Source organism: Orcinus orca, chromosome 16 (assembly GCF_937001465.1).
Source record: "Orcinus orca chromosome 16, mOrcOrc1.1, whole genome shotgun sequence".
In the NCBI taxonomy this organism is placed as follows: domain Eukaryota; kingdom Metazoa; phylum Chordata; class Mammalia; order Artiodactyla; family Delphinidae; genus Orcinus; species Orcinus orca.
In genome coordinates, this window is record NC_064574.1 from 40,045,384 (window position 1) to 40,066,667 (window position 21,284).

The 21,284-nt window shown below is 44.4% G+C and overlaps 1 protein-coding gene across 3 annotated transcripts in view; it reads left to right on the forward strand.

Annotated features, from left to right (window-relative positions):
* Nucleotides 1-21,284, forward strand: part of SPTLC3 (serine palmitoyltransferase long chain base subunit 3) — a 128,506-nt gene that overhangs the window by 72,309 nt on the left and 34,913 nt on the right. For all 3 annotated transcript variants that reach the window (XM_004276475.3, XM_033440324.2, XM_033440321.2), the window contains 3 exons: nt 3,335-3,440; nt 12,261-12,480; nt 21,026-21,152. In XM_004276475.3, the coding sequence (XP_004276523.1) occupies nt 3,335-3,440; nt 12,261-12,480; nt 21,026-21,152 (453 nt within the window). The remainder of the gene's footprint in view (nt 1-3,334; nt 3,441-12,260; nt 12,481-21,025; nt 21,153-21,284) is intronic.

A 21,284-nucleotide genomic window follows, 5' to 3' on the forward strand; every position in this document is an offset into this window, starting at 1 on the left:
GTTTTTGTGCCAGTACCATATTGTCTTGATAACTGTAGCTTTGTAGTATAGTCTGAAGTCAGGGAGGCTGATTCCTCCAGCTCTGTTTTCTTGTTTGTTTGTTTTTTTGTTTTTTCTGTTTTTGTGTGGTACGCGGGCCTCTCGCCATTGTGGCCTCTCCCGTTGCGGAGCACAGGCTCTGGACGCGCAGGCTCAGCAGCCATGACTCATGGGCCTAGCCGCTCTGTGGCATGTGGGATCTTCCCAGACCGGGGCACGAACCTGTGTCCCCTGCATCGGTAGGTGGACTCTCAACCACTGCGCCACCAGGGAAGCCCTCCAGCTCCGTTTTTTTCCCTCAAGATTGCTTTGGCTATTCGAGGTCTTTTGTGTTTCCATACAAATTTTAAGATTTTTTGTTCTAGTTCTGTAAAAAATGCCATTTGGTAATTTGATAGGGATTGCATTGAATCTGTAGATTGCTTTGGGTAGTATAGTCATTTTCACAATACCAATTCTTCCAATCCAAAAACATGGTATATCTCTCCATCTGTTTGTGTCATCTTTGATTTCTTTCATCAGTGTCTTATAGTTTTCTGAATACAGGTCTTTTGTCTCCTTAGCTAGGTTTATTCCTAGGTATTGTATTCTTTTTGTTGCAATGGTATATGGTAGTGTTTCCTTAATTTCTCTTTCAGATTTTTCATCATTAGTGTATAGAAATGCAAGAGATTTCTGTGCATTGATTTTGTATCCTGCAACTTTACCACATTCATTACTTAGCTCTGGTAGTTTTCTGGTGGCATCTTTAGGATTCTCTATGTATAGTATCATGTCATCAGCAGACGGTGACAGTTTTACTTCTTCTTTTCCAATTTGTATTCCTTTTATTTCTTTTTCTTCTCTGATTGCCGTGGCTAGGATTTCCAAAACTATGTTGAATAATAGTGGTGAGTGTGGACATCCTTGTCTTGTTCTTGATCTTAGAGGAAATGCTTTCAGTTTTTCACCATTGAGAACGATGTTGGCTGCTGTGGCTTTGTCGTATGAGGCCTTTGTTATGTGGAGGTCGGCTCCCTCTGTGCCCACTCTCTGGAGTCTGGGTTTGCTTTTATTACTATAGCATCGGAGTCACACTCACCGTGTGTCATTTCTGTATAAAAACTTGTAAATTCCAAGTCCCAGAAGGAAAAACTCTGTAAGCAGGTATACTTATATTCATCAGCTCTTTATTCCCTTCAGAGACTAACGGGTCTGCGGTGGATTATAGAAAAGGGAGCTGCTTCCCCCAATCACATGGGTTACTTCAGCATTTTAGGAACCCAGCCGAAAGCAGAAGGTCTAAAGATGAACGTTTGTTATCCCTGAAATTCTCAAAATAAGAGAGCTGCTTTCTGTTTCCTTGGCTGCCATCTAGTGGTCAGTGATGTAGTGACACTAAAACAACACTACATCTTACGTGAAGACTCAGAAGATATAGCTGCCTGTCTTTAACCTAGAGGGGTGGGATAGGGAGTGTGGGAGGAAGACGCAAGAGGGAGGAGATATGGGGATATATGTATATGTATAGCTGATTCACTTTGTTATACAGCAGAAACTAACACATCTTTGTAAAGCAATTATACTCCAATAAAGATGTTAAAAAGAAAAGCTAAAAACACAGTTAATTAAAGAAATATTACTGCAGGTATGAGGCAATTATCCTTTCTCATAATTCTTATTTAGATCCCAAAGTGTCATTCCCTTTCCTGTTTCCTGGTCTACAATCTTTTCCATGAAAAGACAAGCGATTCAACTATCATATATCGCTTTAGCTCTAGCACTGTGCATTAGGACTAGGGCTAAAAGGATGAATAAGTTAAGGTCCCTGCCTTCCCTGGAGAAGAGACATGAACTCAAATAATGAGCAGTGTGATGAGTGCTTAAATCCAGAATAGATGAGTCATCAAGGACACAAAGAAGAAAGAAAGTCTGTTCTATTGGCCAAAAGAGTTTGAGTGGAGGCTTGCGTGGTGGGTGGAGGTTCTCCAGACAGACAAGAGCAGGGAAGCATGTAAGAGAGATGGGAGGCTGTGTGCTGGGGAATATTGAGAAACCATATGAGGAAGATAGCCAGGGTCTAGAGCAGGAACGGCCTTTGGAGACTGCATTCTTTAGCTAGTCCCGTAACAAACAACCTCGAAACCCCAGTAGCATCCAACAAATATCACTTATTTCTTACTCATGACTGCAAGTGGGCTGGGCTAACTGTGCCCTACTTGTCTCTCAGCCTCTCCTGGGACCCTCCCAGGACCTGTGGACTAGCCTGGGAGTGTTCTTTTCATGTTACTGGTAGAAGCACAAGAGGAAAAGCAGAAACGTGTAAGGCCTCTTAAGGCCGAGGCACGGAACCAACCTGCTCTCTCTTCCCTGGATTCTATTAGCCAAAGCATTGGCTGAACCCAAGCCAGAGGCAGGGAAACATCTTCCGTTCCTTTAGTGGGAGGGCTCTGAGGTCGCATATCAAAGGACTCAAATTAGGGGAGTGTAGGAATTGGGGCCAATGATGCCATCTGCCACAAGTTCTACCTTGGAAATGCTTATTTTGAGGTACCCACGGTTTTGTCTAAAATGTGGTTGGAAAACAGTTATGTAGCTCAAAATATAGGTCTGGCTTTGAGTGATGGACCCAGGAGTGCCAAGACCCCAAACCTGAACCCTTGTGGACCCCATCCCACACGAACTGGTCCAGAATCTCTAGGAGTGAGAGAAGGAATCTACATTTTTACTGGTTCCCCAAATGATGATTCTTTCAAAAGTTTCTTGAAGTTTTGAAAGAAACCAGGACTGCTTTGTACCAGAACATGGCCTCCACACCATATCCATTTACCCACCTCCCAAAACTTAGGCAGTGAGACCCTGCCAGCCCAAAATGCTGCCGTTCTGTGCAAAACCAGCTAAACTCTACCATGCTGGTGGCTAAACCATCGATTGGTGAGTGTTAGTTAATGATATCCCTCAGGGCTAATTTTCACCTGGCAACAAAGCTTAAGTTTAAGAAGTGCACTTAATGTAAAGCTGCAATCTCTGCTAAGGCACGTGAGGACAGCCTTTGAAGAGCCTGTGAAACTATGTGCTCCCACTAGAGGTTTATTCTGCTGGCTTTACAAACCTGACTACTCAGCTTGTCAGAGTTAACTTTTACTAAAAACTGGACTTGTCTGTCCCCCAAGGTGTTCTCTGACTTCGACTTTGCTCTCTGAAAGTTTGGGTCAGAGGCTGAGCCTAAAATATCTGCTGCCTTCTGCAAAAAGAAAGTGAAGGAGGAAAGGAAAAGCCCTCTCATGACTCAATTTTCTGTGTGTATTATTTAAAGACATGCAAAGCCTAGAGAAGCTCCTGAGAGATGCTGTAATCTACGGCCAGCCTCGAACCCGCAGAGCCTGGAAAAAGATTCTCATCCTAGTGGAGGGCATCTACAGGTATGTAAATAACCGGAGACCTATTCACACACTGAGGCCCACAGCGAGCTGACAGATGGCGCAAGGCTGACCTCTCCTAGTTAAATGGAAAAATGAGTTAGATATAGGTGTTATGAAGGGACCTGAGTCAGAGCTATCAATGTGAACCATCAGGTCTTGGGTCACCTGTCTTTTCAATGACCATACGTATGGCGGAGCACCCTGGAGGCTGGCGTACTTAAGAAGGTGTCTTCAGAAACGTCCTGACAGAGCATTGCTAACTTGTATTGATTCCACTACTTTTGGCTGCCCCACAGTTTCAAGGGCTTTTAGGGGATGGATTATTCAACCTCAGAACACTCTTTGCCTTTATGACAAAGGCAGGAAAGTAGATACTGCTGGTGGGCACCCAGCTGCCCCTAACTCAATAGTGCACCCAGAGTCCAGGCTTGCTGAACTTGGCCAATTGTTAGCATCAGACTACAAAAAGCTTGCACATTTTCTTCAAGGTAAGGCTAACCTGGAGTACAATTCTTGATGCAGAGCTGGGAAGAGGGGGAGACGGTCTTAGCACCTGAAGGCATGCTCAGTCTTCCCACAGCTTGTAGGCTGAGCAGACAAAACACCCACTAAGCCAGTCAGAGCTGCACTTTCATATTGCTGGTTGTGACTGAATTTGCTTCATTCTATGTCTGAATTGATGATCGTTACTAAGGTAGGAACTGCTCCCAAGTTTGTCTTCTGTTGGATGCCCTAGTCCATGAGTCAAGGAAACATTACTCAGAGTTACTCACTCCTAAATCAATTCTCAATCTTAATGTTAGAAGAAGCAAGAGCAATATTTCCTATGGGTTAATTATGGGAAAGTGAACAAGATTAAAAGGAAGGGAATGGGGCTTCCCTGGTGGCGCAGTGGTTGAGAGTCCGCCTGCCGATGCAGGGGACACGGGTTCGTGCCCCGGTCCGGGAAGATCCCACATGCCGCGGAGCGGCTGGGCCCGTGAGCCATGGCCACTGAGCCCGCGCGTCCAGAGCCTGTGCTCCGCAACGGGAGAGGCCACAACAGTGAGAGGCCCGCGTACAACAAAAAAAAAAAAAAAGGAAGGGAATGAGGGCTTAACTTCCCAACAAGGGGAAGCATGGCTGCAAAGGAGGCTTGAGATTAAGAGCAGCCTTTGTTCTGCAGCTAATGGAATCCGTCCCTGGGGCACCACACAAGCACATCCGGCAATTTTCATTGTCACAACTGCAGTAAAGTACTGCTGGCATCCTGGCATCTGGTGGGCAGAGGCCAGGGATGCTGCGAAGCCCCCTACAATGCACAGGATAGTCCCCTGCAACGGAGAATTATCTGGCTCAAAACGTCAACAGCGCCGAGTTTGGGCAACCCTGCTGTAGAATAATGTAACCACTCACTGGCCCTGAACTTGCTACTTTTAGGAAATAATCTCATCTTGACTCTGGGCTGTCATAGCCTCAAGCACGGGTCTTTCTCCCTGTGTGATTCGTGCCAGATGCCAGCCTGGGAGGGGAGAACTTATCTAAACACCTGTCAATCAAGCCTGGACTGGTGGGAGCACATATCAGCGGAGGGAGAGCAGACGGGCATCTCCTTTAACCAGAGTAAACAGAACCCAACTGCAAATAAACAGAACTGGGCTTCACTAAAGAGAAGTTGTGTTCTAAGTACTTTGATCATGGCTGAAATTAAGTGGACCACCAGCGTTTCACTGTCAAATATTCCTATCAGTTACACAAAGAAACCCCTCTGCTAATGGCTATGTTGGGCCTAGGTCCTACCATGATATCAGGAGGATAGGGGAGACAGGTGTGGACTTCGGCTCCAAAACAGGGTGGCAACAAACCACAGCTTAGGGTTCACTAGCAATGGTGACTGCCCAGTGACCTACTGCTGTGAAACGAGCCACCTCAAAGCACGGTGGCTTACACAGCAATGAGTTAGTATTTCCCATGCTACTGCGGGCTGTCTGGACCAACTGGGCAGCTCTGCTCCATGTGACATTGGTTGGGGTCATTCATGTGGCTGCTTTCTATGGGGTGTTTGGCTGGGTCTGGAACATCCAAAATGACCTCACTCACACACGTGGGCTCTTGGAACTGGCTGTTGACTGAGGTGCCTTATTCTCTCCTCTTCTCTGGGGTGCTTTCTCTATATGTAGGTTTTTCTCGTTCAGCAGTCTAGCTAGAGCTTCCTTACAACATGGTGGCTGGCTTCCAAGAGAATGAAAGCAGAAGTTGCCAGCCTTTTAAGGGCTGGGCCCAGAACTGGTACAACATCACTATGCCATAGTCTATTGGTCAAAGCATGACACCAGTCTAGCCCAGATTCAAGGGGAGGAGAAACAGACCCCACCTCTTGATCGGAGGATTGGCTTGTGTATACAGGGAGGGGAAGACTTACAGGCAACCATCTTTGGAGGCAATCTACCACAGCAGCTCCATCAACCCGACATGTATACAGGGAGAAGTCTCCACTGTCCATGGACTTGCCTCCTCAGAGATGTTCCTTTTTTCTCACCTGCGCAGGAATCTTGTCTTTAAATGAGACTGTGACCTAAAGGCACTCATTCATAGATAGGAAACAGGACCCTTCTTAAAGAGGCCTCAGTACCTTCTGGGACCTCAGTTTCCTCGTCCGTAAAATGAGACTAGCCTAGAGTAGAGTTCTGGAACATATGGATGTTCTCATTTGCTGCTCTCACCAGAAAATGAAATTATTTCCCACAAGATTTTCCAAAGGGCCAGGGTTACGAATGTGAAACCAGTGGTTCACAAATGTACTTTTACTTTCCAGAGATGTATTATGGATGTATACCTTGTTAGAATTTACACAAAACCTCCTTAGAGTTTCACTCCCAGATCTTTCTTCTCTCTGGCTGTGGTTTGCCCCCATGGGCAAAGTCTCCCTACCACAGACAGCTCCCATAAATCAATTTCTTCAAAACTCCAAAAAAGAGCAGTCAGCCAAATCAGACAGTTTCAGGTACGTATCGAGGTAGAAAAGGCTAGATACCAAATCCAAGAAGTCAGTAAACTCCACAAAAGCAGTTATGATAATAATAATAGCAATAATAATATCGTCATCCTTAGATCATGTATGTATTAATATTTATATACAGACTATAGGGGAGTCAGGATTTGGAGGGAAGCCTGGGACATAGGTGTAGATCCTGTGTTGCTGCCTATAACTATGTGCCCTTCATAGGGTTCTTTTGTAAGAATTAAATGAGATCGCATAAGCTAGTGCTTCGAGAAGCCCAGCGCATCGTAAACCCACAACCAAGGGTAGCTGTCTTCATCATTGAATTTATTTTCAGTTGAGGAAGTTGCAACTCAGAAAGCAATAGGCCATCTGCATGCCGAAGCTGTTTGACTCCTGAAGGATGGGTGTCAGAGGACAGGGTTCACATTTTTCATGTGTTATTGCTAAACGTTTCACATGTGCTGTTTTGAGTAAGCGCCTCCAGTACTCCTAAGTTTATTGTGAGGATGAAGAAACTCGGGTTCCAAGACCTAGATAACTTGCCCCTGGGCAGATAACTGAGATAAATCCGAGCTGGGATTCAAACCAGGTGGCCCTGCTGGGACAGAGGCCCAATGGAAACAGAAGAATCAGCCCATGTGTCCACATTCAATGAAGTCAATGTGGAAAATGCAAGGTCATCCATTTGCCTTTCAGCATCAACCTGTCTAGGGCTCGGTTTCTTCATCGGTAAAATTGGGAGATTGAAACTTGAAGTGTAGAGTTCCATGATTCCATAATTTGGGGTTTAGAAGTACAATAGTATTATTTTAGTGTTCTCACCTGCATTTTCTTTTAAGTCTTGTTTTAAAGTCACAGTCTTCTAGTTTTGTGTCTCTGAGAAGCCTAGTGGTTGATTCATGGTGGTCAAAAAATCTCAAAATTATTCAAAAATACACTAGAGATGGGCAGAGAGGTCCCAAATAACTGGGGGTATAAACTAGCATAGCTGGAGCCCAAACTTTCAAAATAAAATTAATCAAGAAATACTATCCAACCTTTTCCAAAAATACACATATAAACAAAGGTTGAAATCTCAGAATGCCATTTTCTCTAAGAATGTAAGCCATTCTCCTGCCCCAAATAATGTAAGTTTAAGGACTGAGATCTTCAGTGGTAAACTCTCACCTATACCTCTGTGGTTTAAACAAAGACAAAGAAAACAGTAGTTACTTTATTTTTAATTAAGCTTAGTTCCTTTTTTCCCCTTTCTTTCCACCTTCCTTTCTCCCCTTGGATTGTACTCAGGGCCCACCAAGGAGATTTTTCCACCATGTAAGTTGGCAACCCAGTGGTTTAAATCCCAATCCTGCCAGTGGGTAATATGGTTTATAGGTGGAGGAGAAGGTGGTGAGAGGGAGATTTCAAAAAGGAGTCTTGTTACTTAGCTAATACATTATGTAATAGAAAAGATATAAAGAAATTATTCACTGACTTGCTGGTTTAAGAATCATTCAAGTCCCTGCACAGAACTTCACATTAACTGGTGGAATTATCTTTACCTACAGTTGTATTTTAGTTGTTTTTTTTTTTCTATTCAAGTCAAAAGAAAACACAACCTTCCACTCAGGAAGAAAGAATAAAACACTGTTCTTAGGTTTGTTTGGGTTTTTTTTAAATCGTTTCTGGCACAGTGTTCTTTGACAGCAATCTGCAGCAATAACATAGATAGCCTTTTCATGTAAACACCACACTCAGTATCTCACTACAGGGAAAGGTTCAATTCAAATTTGGTCACATTGAGAGAATGAAAACTTAGTGTGGGTAAATATAGCTCTTTATGAAAACTGAATTCCCTCTAGGACTCATGTGTGCCCTACATTAACTCCTGAAATCAGCAGTATTGTGGAGTCATTAATCTTCGAGGAAGAAATATAAACCAGGTGAGCGGGCTCCTCACATCAGCTAGATCGGCCCAAGCAAAGATGGCTAATTAGCTGCCCGGAGTGTCTGCAAACTGTTCAACATTAACTCCGGTTCCTGCCAAACTCAGTTCCAGAACAAAGAATGGCTATTTGTGACATGTCAGGCTTTTAGCATGTTTGTGTTACCAATTTAGAACATTTTAAAAGATGAGAAGATTCTAGAATTTTGAGGGCATACAGCCATTTATTATGTGTGACACCCATATGCTTTCTTCCTGGAAAATTCAACACAGAGCGTTGTCAAGGGCTCCCAATTTCTCAAATTAGGCCTCGTTGCTACCATTTCCTCCTAAGCTCCACCTGAGAACAAGAACAACCCAATGGGAGCTCGTTATACGTCAGACACTTTACAAATATTATTTCTAGTCATTCTGATAAAGGCCTTATGAGCAGTGTGTCATCATCATGCTTATTTTATATCCGAGGAAACTGAGGCAGTGAAGAGCAAATAAGCTGCCCAAGTCCTCAGTTAGTAAGTGGTGTGGCTACCATCTCAGCTTAGGCAGTCAGCCGGCTGGACCTCCTCCCCGTCAATGGAAACAACTTTAACAAGCAATTACTCTAAGAAAATACTGGAATTAACTTGCAAACTTCTATAAGAGAAGATGACTCTATTTGGTCTTCATGTCATTAAAATCTGAAAACAGCCTTTCAGAATGACCTTGTGAAAAGCACAAGTGTAATAAGCTGGACTTCATTAAAATTAAGAACTTTTTCTCTGCAAGACAATGCCAAGAGCATTAGAAAGACACGCCACAGACTGGGAGAAAATATTTGCAAAAGATACATTGGATAAAGCATCATTATCTAAAAGATACAAAAAACTCTTAGAACTCAACAATAAGAAAACAAACAACCGGGTTAAAAAATGGGCCAAGGACCTTAACAGATACCTCACCAAAGATTTACAGATGGAAATAAGCATGTGAAAAGATGCTCCGCATCATATGCCATCAGGGAAAATACAAATTAAAACAATGAGATACCACTACACACTTGTTAGAAGTTCACAATCTGGGACACTGACAACAGTAAACGCTGGCAGAGAATGTGCAGTAACCCAGAGCTCTCATTCACTGCTGGTGGGAATGCAAAATGGTCCAGCCACTTTGGATGACGGATTGGTGGTTTCTTACAAGCATGCTCTGACCATACAATCCAGCAACCATGCTCCTTGGTATTTACCCAAAGGAGTTGAAAACTTGTGTCCACTCAAAACCCTGCACACGGATGTTTGTAGCATCTTTATTTATAATTGCCCAAACTTGGAAGCCACCAAAATGTCCTTCAGTTGGCAAATGGCTAAATAAACTGTGGTCCATCCAGACAATGGAATTTTATTCAGCACTAAAAAGAAATGATCTGTGGAGCCAATGAAATGATGTGGAGGAAACTTAAACGCATATTATTGAGTGAAAGACGCCAATCTGAAAACGTTACATAGTGTATGATTCTAGCTACATAATGTTCTGGGAAAGGCATTACTATAGAAACAGCAAAAAGATCCCTGGTTGCCATGGGTTGGGTGTGGAGAGGGATAAGTAGGTAAGCACAGTGGATTTTTAGGGCAGTGAAAGTAGTTTGTGTGATGTTATAATGATGGATACGTGTCATTATGCATTCGTCCAAACCCATAGAATGTATGATGCCAAAACTCAGCCTCTGTGCACCAATACCAAATCAAATCTTGGAGACAGAGTTTTGGGTGAAGTAGAAAAGAATAACTTTATTGCTTTGCCAGACAAAGGGGGACACAGGGGCTAATGCTCTCAAAACTGTGTGTCCCAACCTGGGGGGATTTGGTGAGGAGTTTTATAACAATGGTTCAAGGATGGAGTTGCTGATAAGGCTCAGGGTGTATGCAGGGCCTGCCTTCCTTTAATCTGGCCTTTGGTGGTCTTTTGATGAGCTTCTGTGGTTCTGGAGGTTATCAAACTGACCTCTCTGGAATGAAGAGTGCTTCATCAAGTAGTTAACATCTTCCATTGTTGGAGGTTTTAGTTCTGGCAAAACTTGGAAGCAACCAAAATGTCCTTCAGTTGGCAAATGGGTAAATATGAGAAGAGCTCGAAGATATTGTTATGTGTATCCCTTGAGGCAGAACCAGGACCCTGACCCAAGGCCGCACTGTTGTTTCTTGACTGCTCTTCCCTTGTCTCTACATCCCCTCTCTTCCCTGATTAGCTACTGTTTGAACCTGCCCTTTGGAACGCAGGGTAGGTCATGAAAACTGAAACCTATTTCCTACAAATGAGAAACAGGGGACAGAAGGCTTTTGTGCCCAGGAGCCCCACAGGGTCCTGCTTGGTTTCACATACAATGCCAAGAGTGAACCCTAATATAAACTATGGGCTTTAGATGATGATGTACCAATGTAGGTTAATCAGTTGAAACAAATGTACCACTTCGGTGGGTGATGTTGATAGTGGGGGAGGGTATGCATATGTCAGGCGGGGGTATATGGAAATCTCTGTACCCTCTACTCAATTTTGCTGTGAACCTAAAACTGCTCTGAAAAATAAAGTCCTGTAAAAAAAAGAAAAAGCATCCAACACCTGTTGGTCTGGGTAACTACGTAACAGCTGGACTGTTTTGACTGAATCGACCTAACACTTACATTATTTTTTAATACATTAAATAAATACATAAACTAATTAAGAAGAAGGGAGAAGTTCAACTCTGTTTGTGTCAACTGACTAGTTCTTGAACTAAATTGATGGGTTGCTTAAACTGTTTGACAAGCTCCTTCATGGGGGTGAGGGTGTGAGTCTGTGTGTTTTCATAGAACTCGCCTGTCAGTGCAGTCAAAACTGTGTGAGCTGTGGACACAGCTTAAGAAGGGTTCTGAGAACTGATTAAAGACAAGAGTTCTTCTAAATCCCTTGGGTTCCAAGAGGTGTCATGTAAATATCAATGTTCATTTCACTTGCTTATTTACTTCCTGTCTTTCCCTTTGCTGGAGGACTAGAAGTGTTTTTGCAATTTAAAATACCATGTAAATTTACCAAATTACAATAATACCATGAAAAATTAAGCACTTAGGCAACAAAAGTTGATCTATAGCAGTGGTTCTCAGAGTGCTGTCTCCAGCTAGCAGTAGGAGAATCTCCCAGGAGCTTGGTAGAAATGCCAATTGGAAGCCCATCCCAGACCTACTAAATCAGAAACTCTGTGGGTGGGACCCAGCAATCTGTGTTGTAACAAACCATTCAAGGGACTCTGATGCTCACTCAAGATGGAGAACCATTGCCCTAAAGGAAAAGAAGGGACACCACCAGAAGCCTCGAATAAGCCTTTGAGTTCAGTGAGGACTGAACAGGAGACCCTAAGGACTTTCTCCCATGCTTTAATAAATTTATGATGTCTTAAAGTTCTTTTGTGTGTTTTTAATTCCTTCTTTTAATCTTTGGCAATTCAAGCACTGAGTTTAGGTCAGACAGAACTGACCAGGTAGACAGTCGCAGGCTGATGAAGATACATCAACATAGAGCCATTTAATTAAAACTAGCAAAATACCTAGAATCCAACATGGTCAGTCTAGTTATGCTAGTTGGCTTTACTAATATTGATAAATTGATCAACAATGCAGTGAGCTGTTTACTTGGGAATTAGCTATAACAACTCAAAGCACTTAAATCCACTGAATGTAAATTCTTTTTTTTCCCCAAGTGAAATAATGCCAGAGCAGCCTTACAAGATTGAGAGGTTTGTCTCCACCAAATAAAATATGCCTTCAGAAGAAAGGAATGGCATGTCCCTGTCTTCCCCTTCTGGTGTCAGGGCAGACTGTCTGAGAAGTACTGAAAGGGAGAGTGACACAGAGTTTCCCTGGAGGGTACACACGGGTGATGAGCATTTCTCCTTATGCCCTAGCATGGAAGGTTCCATCGCGCGTCTATCCCAGATCGTGGCTCTAAAGAAGAAATACAAGGCTTACCTCTACGTAGATGAAGCTCACAGTATTGGGTCCGTGGGCCCGACCGGCCGGGGTGTGATGGAGTACTTTGCCATGGACCCCAGAGATATTGATGTATTTATGGGCACATTCACCAAAAGCTTTGGCGCCTCGGGAGGTTACATAGCTGGAAGGAAGGTAAGAGACAGATCCCTTGTGTCTGTTTAAAACCTGAATGCCCTCGGAAGGTAGTCTGCGGGGTCTTCTGATTTCCCTGAGAGCTTCAGTTCAGTTCAACACACTTGACTGATGAGGGCAGCCTTGCCACCGTGTGTTCACAGCCATGGCAGGCCCAGAAGGTCAAGGAGCTCATTCTCTGATAGCGCAGAGGAGCATGTGATGAGTAATCACATGACCATAAAAAGACAACAGCGGCAGTGCACACAGGCAAAGACAGTACAAAGGAAAGGGCAGTACCTAAGAAGTCTTAGAATGAATGTCAGTCTTGTAGACAAAGGATGGGGCAGCGGGGTTTATATTTCAGAAAGAGGGAATGATGTCTAACAAGCCACAGAAGTGAAGCTGCAGAACTGTAAGTCGTTTGGGTTTTGTGGCGTGAAAAACGCAAGGTGGGTGGTGGAAACAGTGAGCAGAGGTCAGATGCTAAGGACACTGACCCTGTGCTACAAGTTGTGGGTTTTCAGAGTTTTAATCAAAACAGTAGCAAGATCGGAAATGTCTTTTTTAGAGATTTTCTCTGCAAACTAATTCTCTTCCACAATTTTGGATAAGCCATGGGTCAAATCTTGTCATCCTCTGATACCTTATCTAGGTGACTTAAGATTCTGATCTGAAGGAATCAGACTGTTAAGTGTTAGCCCTGTCATTCCACTGCCAATGTCACCAAGGGGGTTGCTAAAATAAAACAAATGCTTGAAAGGATTTTAAAAGAAGAGGGAAGGGGTGGAGAGAAAGAAAATGAAATATTAAAACCTGGGTTTCAGGGCTTCCCTGGTGGCGCAGTGGTTGAGAGTCCACCTGCCGATGCAGGGGACACGGGTTCGTGACCCGGTCCGGGAAGATCCCACATGCCGCGGAGCGGCTGGGCCCGTGAGCCATGGCCGCTGAGCCTGCGCGCGACGGAGCCTGTGCTCCGCAATGGGAGAGGCCACAACAGTGAGAGGCCCACACACCGCAAAAACAAAAACAAAACAAAAAAAACCCCTGGGTTTCAGGGCTCAGAGAGCCAGTTAATCTGCTGCTTTATAGGACAGTCTAATCCAAATCCTGATAGCTGTCTCCCCCAGGCCTACACCTGTCCCAGAGAGACTGTGATAGTGTAGCTGGCTCCAGCCAGGAGGGCAAAGAAGGCTCAAAATCAGTGCATGCCGGTGGCTCGATGCCTTCTCTAAAATCCCTGATTCCTCACTCACTGTCCCCAGCAGGAACAGGAGTTCAGACTCCTGGTAAACCAGTTAGACAAAACCAGAGAGTATGGCGAAAACAGTCTGGTTGTGGAAAGCCTATGATTTAAAACAACAGATTTTATTACGGCCACTGACCCTGCCATGAGATGTGCAAATGCTTAAAATGTCCAGAGCTTTTAGTGGTCTTTACCCTTCAAGAAGCATCACTTTCTTCCGAGCTCAAAGCATTGTTGTTCAGCGTCCTTCCACTGGTCTGTGGGAATTCGCTGGGTGATGTTAAAAACATAGGGAATGCCCAGGATCTTACAAAACTCAGCTAAATCTGGAGAGAGGTTAAACTTTCCGTTTCTCAACTGTCAAAGCAATGGGATCAGAGGGTCTCAAAGGAGGCATGCCCCCGACTCAAGCTACTTGGCTTTGTGATTACTTTAGCAGAAGTTCTGAGCTACAAACTTTTTAACCAAGCGTAACTCTGTTTCCTGAACCAAAGGCACCTGAATAAACTGAAGCGAGTGGATCCTTGAAATGTCGTCAAACGTGGTAGCTGTCATCATGTCCCCCTTAGAGTTCCTTCAAGTGATACCCGCTTTAAACAAAGGCTCCTGACGGCCCCTTTAGGACCAGCTCAGTATGGTTCTCTCACATACTCTCCATCCTAAAGTCAGGTGGACTATTTTAAAAGTGTATTTGCTCTTGTCTATGTAACTTCTATTGATTTGGTGTAGATACTGAGCAATTGTGAAAATTATTTAGTATTTACATTAATCAAGAGGGAGATAAAAGTATGTAGATCATTTTTTGCTCTTTAAAAAAAACTCATTTTGTTCATACTTAGACCCAGAGGGCTTCATCATTTCCCCCTTTCCCCTCTCCCCCTCCCCGCCCTCCCCTTCACCTTCCCCTCTCGCTCTCCCTCCCCTTCCCCCTACTCCCTCCACAAATACTCTGCAGTCTCTGAATTTACCACTAGGTGGCAGCAAGAATTAGAGAGTGTTTGGCTGACCCATGCAGAGACCTACTGTCCTGAAACAGCAAGATGCAAAACCTAGAAAACACAGGGTAGTTTTCAAGATGTGGAGGGTGAGGAGGAGATAGGAGGTCACTTGAGAAAGTGTCTGCATGGGCCGTTCCCTGATGATTTAAAACTCAGTCACGTAAACACCTGTCTGGAATCGTTTTGGTGAGACTGTGGTAAACCCAGATAAACTGTGGTTTCCTTCTAGCCTAATAAGCCCATGAGTTAATGGAACTTATGCATCTGCTCCTCTGTGCATTTAATTTGTTAAATTAAGTTAATTTTATATTATGTATAGTTTCCATTTAAATCATAGTTTTTACGCCCCTGGACTTTGAAGAATTTTCACTTTCAGTTTGTTTTAAACTATGCTTTTTAATTGATAGGACATAGGATTGGGCAAATGCTACAGATTTGTTTGAAAAAATAATCTTTCTAGTATCTGTTTAAATAATTTGAGTTCAGAGTTTCATCATACATATTTTTTCTGGATATTTTAAAGTATATCCAGCATTCTAGATACAAAATACTACAAAAGCAACAAAATTAACCATAAAAAATGTTAAAGTGCACACACTAGGACTTTATATTTTTCTGGAATCTTAATAATTTCAAGTTCACTCTGCTCATGGGCTTCCTAGTAAATCTTGAGATTTGAAAATAATTACTTGAGTCCAAAAATCTAGAAAACTATAAAACTGTCTAGCTCGTAACTCTCTTTTGAAATGTCAAGGTCAGTGTTAGTGGCACAGGGACTATATTCCTAGTAATAGTTTCTAGGAGGCTCTAGAAATCTTTAGGGAGCAGGTGAAGGCAGATGCGTCACGTAAGAAAAAATATTCGGAAACGCACAAAAGAAAAATTGGTTTGCTGCTAAGATACGACTACAGAGAGTAGAGATTTTTTTTGTCCTCACTTCAGCCTTCCGGTAACAAAATGTCCTACAAATTCATCTCCACTCTTGGAGTTTACTGCCTTGGCCTGACCTACTCTCCCAACCTCAGGGAAACTGCTAAAACAGTCTCTCAAGGGCCAGCAAGGTTTTACTGTTTTGCCCACTGTGAGTTCGGAGCTGCTGTAGCTGATCCAGAACACCCCACCGTGAGTCTTTCTCTCCTTTCAAGACCTTCAGGTGGAATGTCAGGTACTTACTTCTCTCCACCTATCAGAGCTCCATGCCATGAACGGCTTCTTGGAAGAAAGCCTGAGCTGATGGGGCTAGTTTCCTTATTATTTTTTTTTAATTTGCATTAATTCCGTTGCTGAGGAGATGGGGTCAACACTGCAGACCCCAGCTTCTAGGATCCCGGGTTTGCTCAGGCAAGGATCCTGGGTCCTCTTGCATGCCTGGGGTTGAGCACTGGCTTTCACAGCCTCCACTGGTGACCAGAGATTTGCAAATGAATGAAGCAAAAGTGACCCTGCGGACTGATAGATAGGTTGCAGGGCTGAGATTCTGGAGGAGGGGACTGGGCAGCCAAGCTTGGCATGAGTGTTAGCCCAGAAGCCTGGGTGCCAGACGAAGGCAGAAGCCAGCTCTGCCCTGTGTGATCAGCCCTGGCTGTATTTAACAGCCTTTGAAGTAAATGGGGGTCATGGAATGAATGCCAAGATGTTTACCCTAAGAGCCTCCTGTCTAACTTTCTCAGAAAAGCCACCCTTGTCCTTGAACTCCAGGCTCAGGGTTTTGCATTTACTAATGGCCTTGGAAACCTCGGTCTGAAGAGACCTCTAACCCAGCCTGAAGGAAAACACAACATGGTCTCTCCTTAAGACCAAAGCTAACTCGTAATTCATGGCTCATGGCATCCAGTGGGCAAGTGATAGGAGGAAATCGGAAAACCAGGAACCGAGGCTTCCTTGGTGTCCTGCTGAGGGGACTCCAAGAGTCCCACTTTCTGAACCACACAGGTAAATTACCTCCCATCCACACACTCAGATTCTGAGAGAAATTGGACTCAGTCTGAAAGAAATAAGATTATGGGCAAGACAGTCTTACTGCTTAAAGGAAGTGATACTGTGCCGATGAGGCATCTATTCAAACTAAGGATGCATGTGACCTTGGCTTTGTGAAATTTCTCAATTTGATAGGAAAATTGGGGGTTGGGGACATAAAGACCCCTTTAGGGATCAAAGGCAGCTTTGTTTTGTTTCTTTGATCTTTGTCAGCAATGCCCCAAGGCTACGAGAATATTGCTATACCTGTTCCTAAGAATGTAGCTTAATACCTCCCTCTATACTTCAGGGACCCTCACCATCCTTCCTTAGCCCCTAAACCCTTCTGCTTTCCATTAGACCATCAGTATTTACCAGAACCCCACTAAGTACCCACCACTATGGATTATAAGAGAGTGTATAATAAAGTATATAACTCAGTTCTCTACTCTCAAGGAGGTTCCAGTTTCTTTGGAGAAATAAATGTAATAGACAGGAAATATTTTGAGACTGATACAATTCAATCTGTGGTTTAGAACTGTGAACACTTGAGTACATTAGGAATTCTCCTCTTCCCCTCCTCCTCCAGAGGTGCAATCTCTGTGGATTAGGGAAAGCACCACAGGGATAAGTAGCAGTGAAGGTGGTCTTCTCTGTGCTCCTTGGGCCATCCCCCACCCTGTGCCAAGCCAGCTCCTCTAGTCTGAAGAAGTAATACAGTGCAGAGCTAAGGGGGGTGCAAGGGGGGCGGTAATCTCGGGACAGACTGTTTGGGTCCAAATCCTTGTTATCCAGCCACTTTTTGCACTTTTTGGTTGGATAGTTTTCTGATCTGTTCCATGACTCAGTGATCCCACCTGTAAAATGGAGATAAAATAATACCTATCTCATAGCGTTATTGTGAAGCTGAGTTAGTACATGCAAATATACATGTAAAATACACATAAAATTCTCAAAATGGAGCTTCAAGCAGCCAGTGAATATCAGCTCTGGGTCTATCAATGAACTGTCAGCTCTACCATCTTTGCAGTCATGCAATCTGCCATCAGGTCTGGGTTCTCATTTCTTTAGAATGCCTCTCTTTTCCTTTCTTTTCACTCCTACTGTTAACCACCCAATAAGGATGGAGGAAGTGCTGGGCTGAAAAATCTTTGGTTTGATGCCCGGATCTACCAACATGCAATTATGTAACCTTATAGCATTACAAGGGAGCTGGAATAAAGACACTGTAAGAAGTTTTTACATTTTGGTCCCCTCCTCCCAACCCATGCTCCCAGTGTTAAGAACCTCTGAGATGGCAATCCATTAACAATAATTGCCAACAGCATCAGGTATTCACTAGGTACCAGAGGCTTCTTAAGCACTGTGTATGTATTAACTCATTGAATCCTCACAAGGACCCTGAGGTAAGTATTACCCTTATCTCATTTTTCAGAGGAGACGAAGGCACAGAGAGGCTTAGTAACTTGGTCACGGTCGCATATCACTAAGTGGCAGAGCCAGGATTTGAACCCAAGTGATCTAGTCTCCACAGCCTGTCTTGTAACTCTGCGGTCAGAACTCCCTTCAAGGGAACAACCCCTCATCACCTTTTCTTGGAGGCAGTAGCTTCTCCCTCTGCCCCCATTTGACTCCTCCATTCTGTGCTGATTAGGATGCCATCTTTATTACTAATTTTAGCACGTGTCCATGCCTCTCCCCTCCTCTCTCCAAATCTACCCATCCTTCAAGGTCAGATCATCTCCTCAAAACAGATCTTTCCGGACCACATGAGCCCCATGATCCCATTTCCTGCATCCCACCCGTTCCCTCTTCACTGGCTTCCCCAGCATCCTGCTGGAAGGCACCAGCTCTCAGCAGAGAAAGAAAACACCTGCTGCTGCTCACGGAGGATTGTGAAGAGCAGCTCGGCGGCGGCTACTCTGGAAAATGACCGCCTCTCTCTCCCTGACCCTCCCGCCACATCCTCCATCGTCAAAGTGAACTTCCTGGATACCATGTGGCCAGTGCCTTCGTTCAGGCCAACGTCACACACATCCTTTTCAGATACAGTGAAAACACTGTTTTTATGAGATTCACTAAACAAAATAATGGACAGAAACTTAATTTTGATTTTAATGTAAGTGGAGAATGGCTGCCAGGGACTAGGCTTTCTATCTTCCGCCTCTTCTTGGGCTCCGGCATTCAGAACATAGCCCAGAACACATCCTTGTACAAACTTGCTGAATGGAAAGATGGAAGGAGGGAAGAGGCGAGGGGTGGGGAGAGAAGGAGGGGAAGGGAAGGAAGGAAGGAAGGAGGAAGGAAGGGAGGGAGGGAGGGAGGGAGGGAGGGAGGGAGGGAGGGAGGGAAGGAAGGAGAGAGAAAGGAAGGAAAGAAATACTTAGAAATGGAAAGAAAAAGGATTTGAATGGAGAATTTAAAATTAAAATAACTAAAGAGAAGGAACTAAAGATGCAGACCTACTAGAGAATGGGCTTAAGGACACGGGGAGGGGGAAGGGTAAGCTGGGACAAAGTGAGAGAGTGGCATGGATATATATACACTACCAAACGTAAAATAGATAGCTAGTGGGAAGCAGCCGCATAGCACAGGGAGATCAGCTGGGTGCTTTGTGACCACCTAGAGGGGTGGGGTAGGGAGGGTGGGAGGGAGACGCAAGAAGGAGGAGATATGGGGATATATGTATATGTATAGCTGATTCACTTTGTTATAAAGCAGAACCTAACACACCATTGTAAAGCAATTATACTCCAATAAAGATGTTTAAAAAAGAGAGAGCGAGAGAGGGAACCAGAGTAGAAACGATGGGGATGGAAAAGAAGAAACAAACCAACAAAAAGGAATGAAGAGTGTGAAATGAAGGAGAAAGGAAGTCGGGGAAGCAGGAGCTTGGAAGAGGGGATTTAGGATGAAGGACATATTGAAGGAAGCAGGAAGGACAGGATGGAGTTACCTGTTCCCCCTGTGGGCCAGGTAGAGGCATCATGTCACCAACCACCTGTAAGGCAGGCCACTCACTTTACTATGAACGTTTAGGAAAGTTCATAGTAACATTAGGTACTCTCTACTTACTTACCTATTAACTTTAGTTACTAGTTCATAAGAAGATAAACTATGTACATTTAAAATGCTTGGGTAATGACCCGTGGTTGGGAGCAAACACGACACCCATAACCCGAGGGAGAAAAGTGGCAGGCGGGCACAGTCCCAGGCGCGGAGGTGGGAGTGGATGTGGCCGGTGAAGGGGAGTTAGGACGAGATGGGCCTGCTCGAAGCAGAGCTCTCCCCAGTTCATCCTCCAGGGAATGATCAGAGTAGATCCTAAGTGGGATCCTAAGCTGTGTCGTTATCCTGGGAGAGAAGGTGGCTGAGGCTTTACAGACCCCACTGCTGATGCAGAGCCACTATGGGCCCACTCGCTTTTCTGCAGCACAACCCCGAGGGTCCTGGGCTATGAGTCAGGAAAGGTGGGCCAATGGATGGTCTGCCTGGCCAGGGCTGAGTGCCTCCAGGTACCAGCTCTGAGTCCCCCACCATCGCTGTAGAATGAGGTGATTGGAGCTTCTTCAGGCTCTCAGCATGCTTACCTGGGACCTCAGGTTTGGCCTCAAGGGTCAGACATGCAGGTGGAGAATCATTCCTACCACTGTACGGGCCAGCATCCTGCAGTGGGTCAGCGCTCCAAATAGGGTTACACAAAAATCCCAACAGTTGTCTCCTGCTCAAGGCACAGCTAGAGTTTATCTGGTCCTCACCTCCACACTGGTTTAATTTCTCTCCTCTCCCTCCTGCTGCTCCCTTCCCCTGAAAGTTTTCTTTTTATCTTTGTCTGTCCTCTTTCTTCAAGACAATTCTACTTCCTCACTGGAGCCTCCCTTATCTGCTCCCGCTGGTAATATCCCCTCTCCTTCCTCGGCCATCTGGTAGCCCCACTGCATAAACTAGTCTGCATGTCTTCTTATTTTTCCTGCCATTACTCCTCCATGGGCACAAGCTAATGTAATACGCTCAAGGGCAAAAAACACATCCCGGATTTTTCTCTGGACTCTCCTGAATACTAAACCAGTGCTTGTGTGGGCTAGGTACCCAAACAAATGTCTAGGAAACCACTTTTCCTTTACACATCTGGTTTTGCCTTACAGAACTCCACTCCAGATTTGCAGCATCCCATTGTTGTATACCTTCTAGGTTGTTTAGGGAGAGACTAAGAAGAAGGGATAGAAAAAATAAAGAGTTTGGTGATGCCCATTGAAAATCAGACCACATTCGAGAATCAAATGTCTTGTGCGATGATGGGTGGGGATGGGGCCACTAACACTGAGATTTATTTGCCTTCTTTTTGGATTTCCCTCCTGTATTAAAGGACCTTGTGGACTATTTACGGGCTCACTCACATAGCGCTGCTTATGCCACCTCCATGAGCCCCCCGGTAGCAGAGCAAGTCATCAGAGCAATGAAACTCATCATGGGACTAGATGGGACCACGCAAGGTAAGAGGGTCTGCAGCAAGCACATCTCCTGTGAATTCCTTTCCTAGACCTCTCCCTGTCTCCCTTCTGCCCCATCAACCTCCCCCCTTTTCAAATATAAATTTCTGTCTTTTTTTTTTCTTTTTTTGGCCG